Below are 6,000 nucleotides of genomic sequence, written 5' to 3' on the forward strand. Positions count from 1 at the left end.
TTGCACAACATGACATGATATGTTACTTTACCTGATGTGATGCATAATATTATGTGACATGGGTACTAACACTAACAAGTAAGAAGTGCAAATGTGTCAAGATGTTTTGATTCAAATGTGTCTGAAGCTGACATCTATGTCAAATAGTTCATTCCCTTCTTTTACATCACTAATTCTGCCCAGAACATAATTGCCTTTTTTGTGCGACAATAGGAGCATTTTTCAGTCTGGTAAAATAGTGTGATGTAGCTTCATTGTGGTATTAGGATTCAGCACACTAAAAATCACCTGAGTCCCTTCTGGTAAGGCTTTTTCGTCATTGGTCTGTTGTTAGCAATAGCAAGGGAACACATGAAAATCATCCAGTCCTGATGTAATTTTATTTTCTTTTTTTCGTAAAAAGTACACTGTCTCATGCATTAACATTATTTTTAATTCATTTTTATCGGCTCTTGCGTCATCTATTTATTTATCCGATTCCATCGAGCTGCAGCCAGGATTGTTTTGTTCTGCCTAGCACATATCTTTCCAGTTAATTGGAAGAAAAATATGTAAGTGAAAAATGAAAACTGAAAGCAATAAAGAAAGGTGGAGCAGAAATGATGTTCAGGTTTCTCAATTTAGTCTATGCTCTGTACAAACTATTTGACACCTCGAGTATAGAGTGATCTCATTGCTGTCGTCTGTTAACGGAATAGGTTTTCTGTTGTGCATCTTCTAGTAATTTCAGTATAAATTGTGCATTTTCAATTTTGTATTGCTCACTATTTTTACTCACCTTATTTCTGTGTGTTAAAACTAGAAAATTTTACAGCATTACATATCAATAAGATTCTAAAGTTGGACAGTGTATATTGATTATGGGTGGATTTAAGGTGTAAGGTACTTACTAGAGGTTGACACTGATTTTTAGAAGAAAAACGTAATTTCTTTGTATTGGACATTGTACACCATATTGCTTATTCCAGATCAATGGTGTCATTTGTTGTGATGATTGTGATCATTGACCATAGCTGTATAATTTTTGTGTTGCCAATGAAATTTGATGGAAGGGTGGCACCCTTGTGCAGCATCCATTTTCAAACCACCTAATTGCAAATAAAGATCTGTTATGTAAACTCATATCAAAACTTGTTAAATAAGTCATCCTACTGCTATATTTTCAGAATATTCATTACACTGAAAAATAAATTGGGGAAGTTCCATCCCCCAGATCCTAATGTTCTGGCACACCTTACCAACAAACACTTTCCATCAGATTAATAGAGTATGATACACTCCTGCCTCCCTCTTAAATTGATCTTCAGCAACTACTATTAGTTTCTGTGTTTGTGGATAAATTTTACATTGTTATATCTAATAACTTCTCCCTCATTTGAAGAGTTTTTATGTGGATCAAAACTCCCATGTACTAGTAAACAAAACACATTTTGTAATTCCAGTGTCCAGAACTGTTAATCATTGAGAATCTTTCTTTTTCAGCGACCTGACTTGCCACCTTTCAATATAGTAGAGCTTCAAATACAAACAAATCATGGAAATATGGAGTATACATGCCTTTATAGGTTTAGAGTTCATGGAATTAGAGTATCAGAAAAAGACGTGAGAAGATAACATTGATGCCTCAAACTTCATTGCAAAACATTGTTCTTCACACCAAATGGTGTAAATGTACCTGTACATTATATGTGATGATTGTTTCATACATGTGATGTTTTAGATGTTAATTTTTATTTATTTTTGTTAATGTGTTCAGCAGCAGAGGAAAATATTTGGCTATTTATATTTTATTATTGTTTCCAAGTTTTGCATTTGTTTCCTATGATTGTAATGATGGCTGTATTGCAAATATTTAAAATTGTAACCATATTTTCAGTAGCTTGGCTTTAAGAACAACTGCAATAAAATGTGGAGAGGGTGCCTTCTGTTCCTGTTATTAACTGATGTCACTTTGTGTGCATGAGACAACAAATTATATGTTTTGTTAATTTTGTGTCTTACAGAAGCAGTATTTTGATTCTGATCTGTTTTTACTGGTAACTTTTTGTGTAGTTTATGTGGAAGACTGCCATTGCCAGTATCCATTGGATGTATATACATATGTGCTAACTTAAGTTCATTGTTGTATGTGAAGCTTTAATATGGCTGTGAGTTTCATGAGAGTCATACTATTTGTGCTTGAAGGATACTTAAATATCTAACTGGACCTTTTAGATATATGAATTAAAATGTGTTTCAGTGCCTTTATTGCAGCAAAAATTTTTATCTATTCTTCAGGAGGTTCAGTAATAATGAAAATAAGTGTCAAGATATTTCTTTTTGTGGGTGCAAGATTTTATGTTTTTCAATTAAGCTATAAAAATAATTGTCACAAACCCTTAACTTGTTCTTTATAGTTTAGTTGTTGTAGAAGCTCTAGTAAACTTTTAAGTTATTGGTCTAAGCTGCATGTGTTTTCACTTGATAGATCAGGAATGTTCCTTCATGTTAAGGTTTTAGAACAGTGCAGGAACAAGGTGTTTGCAGAGGGCATTTCTTCACACTAAATGATCTCCATTGCAAGACATTTATGTATTATAATTTTATAGGGCCTATTAGATTGGGGGAAAATCTGTCAGAGTAATAGATATTGATCATGAATAAATAACAATGACTTCTGATATTTTTCCGTCCCATTGCAAGATATAATGCCTATACTGACCAATGTAAACCAACCTTGGCTATTGATGAATCACATTCTTCAGATATAAATACTAATTTACAACCGTCATATGTTTGACATTTTTACCTTCATATCAATTTTTGCTTGGAAAGCTCCAGGTGCAGTGAATAAAGTGTTCAAATATTGACTATAGTTTGAAAGTATGATTATTATATACTAGAGAGCTATAATCAAATTTTTTAATAATGTATTGTATGATCTTTGTAATGAAGTCTGAGGTTAAATGTTAGTCAAATTATTATTATTTAATTGGAAAGTGTAAGCCGAAGTAGTCCAGAACCTTCTTGGATGGGAATTGCAGCTTATAAAAGTAGTAGTGCAGTGTAGAATTACCAGTCTGTAGTGAGTGAAGAATGAACCAACCTTCCTGTGCCTTAGGTAACTTTTTGTATTAAATCTAAATGGTAATTTTGTAAATGATAGTCTTTATAAAGATGTTCGTATTTTAAGTTCTCACAAAAGATCCCATTGTATCAATATTTATTACATTATTCATTAAACATTTACATGAAAGTACAAAGTATAAGAAAATATTATGCACAATGACTATTTTTTAAATGTGTGTACTTTAAAGGTTTGTGTGTGTGTGTGTGTGTGTGTGTGTGTGTGTGTGTGTGTGTGTGTGTGTGTGTGTGTGTGTGTGTGTGTTTAGGATGGGTCACATTTCAGTTAAGCATGCTTTCAGTATGAATTTATTTTTACATGCATTGTAGACGAACACACCAATCTAGACAAGCACAAAGAAATGGTCATGATCACAAATTTAGATGTTAGAGTGTCATTCATTTTGTGTTTACAAGTTGCTTATTACCTTTTTCATGTGAAGTATTAAAGGGAAATGAAGGAGGTCCTTTTATTTTGAGCCTGTGCAGTTAGTAGTCAATACACATTTGGTGATATATGAATGAGTGTGGTTACATTGGGGGAAACATTGCCAGTCATCTGTTTAAACTGAAGTGCTTTCTTATACATGCGTGCACAAGATGTGCTTGCCTGTAAACGAGCAAAATGGAGATGTGTCTTTGAAAGAGAGTTAGAAACTTACAAAGTGAAAGTGTAATGATCATTGTGCAGAAACTGCACTGAAATCAGAGTACAATTAAAATTACTGCCGTGTTATGAGTTTCTCCGTTGTTTGGTGAGGGTTTTAGTCTGATTATTGGCTTTGTCTGTTCCACAATAACAGAAAACTTGTGGTTACCTTTTGCTGGACTGTAGCACACGGAGTAAGAATTGTTGTGCATGTGCCCCAAAATTTTTGTCTTCTAAGATGTTCTGTAGAAGTATTCTCCAATTACAAGTGCCAAAATTCACTGCTAAAGAGTTTGGTCATACTGTCGTGTACTTTATTTAGTATCCTAAAAATTCTCAGGTGGATACTTTTTGTGTGTTTCAAATGTTACAAGTGTTGAACTAATGCAGTTTAACATTGTGAACAGATGACTGACAACATTTGTTAAAGGCCAAAATATAATGAGAGAGAGAGAGAATACAATGCGATAAATGTTCAGTACTACATATATCGCACTATTTTATGATTTGTAGAAACTACCAGATTGCATTATGGATCAGAGTTTAATTTTTTATTCTTTCAGATGTGTTAAAGAATATAAGAAATTTCTTAACCTCCTAAAAGTTCGATACTTATTTTATAACCAGAAATTATTTTAATATTGCATAACTGCTAGTCTGTAGATCTTTTAGCTGATAGTCATCTTTTTGTCAACAAAGTTGGTATTGCTCTGAGAACTGGGGCATTAATTACCTGCTGTTGCTGGTACACTTTTTATGTGTGCGTTTATAAATATTGGCATATTTTCTTCTATCAAACAAATTGATGGATAATATATTATTTGTAAAGTGCGTGAACTCAACAACCACAATTTTAAAAGTTTTCTTAAGTTTTAATAACTTTTTTCATAATGACATTAAAGTATTTGGTAGACAAAGGACCATACACTTGAGAAATTTAAGTACATATCTGCCTCATTGGGGTTGCTGAGATTTTTGTTGGGTTTTTAATTAAATTTGTAGTTGTGAGTGGTGGTAAATTCAGGCTCATCTTAAGTATATTAAAATTTACTTCTCTCTTTGGCTTTGCTACCTGATGTTATTTGAAGTGTTAAAATGTTAAAATTTCTTAGTGACTAGAACTCCTCTCATTAGCATAATCTGTTATTAACTATTTGTTTAAAGATCATAGTCTTGCAATGATTATTTTTGGAAATGCTTCTATCTTATTGATTAAAATTTGTTTACTGTGTGTGGATAAGGCTAAAATTTGAGATTCCTTGACTATGTTCTTATTAGAATGCTGCTCGAGTAATTTCTGGGGTGATAAGTAATGAAAGTAAATTTCAGTGTTCAGTGGTAAGTAAATGTTAATTCATGGTAGCTCGTGGAGAATACAAATTGGTAACAATTATGGCAATAAGCAGCTAATTGGTGCTCCATTATTTTTGTGAAACTGGTATTTAATACCATGTTTATTTTTGTAGAATTAAATTATAATGCATGTATTGTTATTTTGAACAATTTACTGTACCACACTTGTCATTTCAAATAAATTATCTTTTGCACCAATCAAATTGCAAATTTTATTAAAATATCCTTTTGTAAAGCCACACACTAAACAGTGCAAATTTAATCAAACATTTTGACATCTGAATTCAGTGTGCTTTGATAATATTTGATTGTACTAATTTCTTTAAATTTTTAATCTGACAAGAAAATTCTGGGTGTTAAGTCAGTTCTATGTGTGATTCGGGCCCTGAAAAATTTGCATTTGCAGTAAGTGTGAATATAAATGTGAATGACACCTCAGTGTAAATCTACCTAGTAAATGTTATTTCATAGCTAATTGTTTCCGGATGAATTATCTTATAAGAAATTGCTTGACATAGGTTTATTTTCAGCATAGAAATATAAAAAAAAATTGGTTGTGGGTATTGCACATCTGGCAAAGCCCAGTTTGGGTAGAGGATGTGTGCAAGAATGCATTTGCAAAATAGAATGCAACTTCACATAAATGCAACAACAAATCAGTGTACTGCTAACTTATGCACAGACAGGAGAGGGCAGAGAGCAGTCTCTGCAATAATGTAACTATGGGGATGTTAGTTCTGGGACCAAAAATCTTAGAACAAAGAAATGTGTACATTTGTCCGTTAGCTAAAGAACTTTTCCGTCTATGATTCTACCGACCTCGGCAAGCAGTTGCACAGCAGCAGTTAAGAAATGTTCTGTCCATGCTGCTTTGGGTTGGGTGTTGCTTCATT

The 6,000-nt window shown here is 32.7% G+C and overlaps 1 protein-coding gene across 3 annotated transcripts in view; it reads left to right on the forward strand.

Annotated features, from left to right (window-relative positions):
* Positions 1-5,310, forward strand: part of LOC126162651 (klaroid protein-like) — a 167,839-nt gene extending 162,529 nt beyond the window's left edge. For 2 of the 3 annotated variants that reach the window (XM_049919287.1, XM_049919288.1), the window contains one exon: positions 1,483-5,310. In XM_049919287.1, coding sequence (XP_049775244.1) covers positions 1,483-1,614 — 132 coding nt within the window. In that variant the 3' untranslated portion in view covers positions 1,615-5,310. The remainder of the gene's footprint in view (positions 1-1,482) is intronic. The other variant, XR_007535094.1, reaches the window with a different exon arrangement.
* The last annotated feature ends 690 nt before the right edge of the window (positions 5,311-6,000 follow it).

This window comes from Schistocerca cancellata, chromosome 2, assembly GCF_023864275.1.
Source record: "Schistocerca cancellata isolate TAMUIC-IGC-003103 chromosome 2, iqSchCanc2.1, whole genome shotgun sequence".
NCBI classification, from domain to species: domain Eukaryota; kingdom Metazoa; phylum Arthropoda; class Insecta; order Orthoptera; family Acrididae; genus Schistocerca; species Schistocerca cancellata.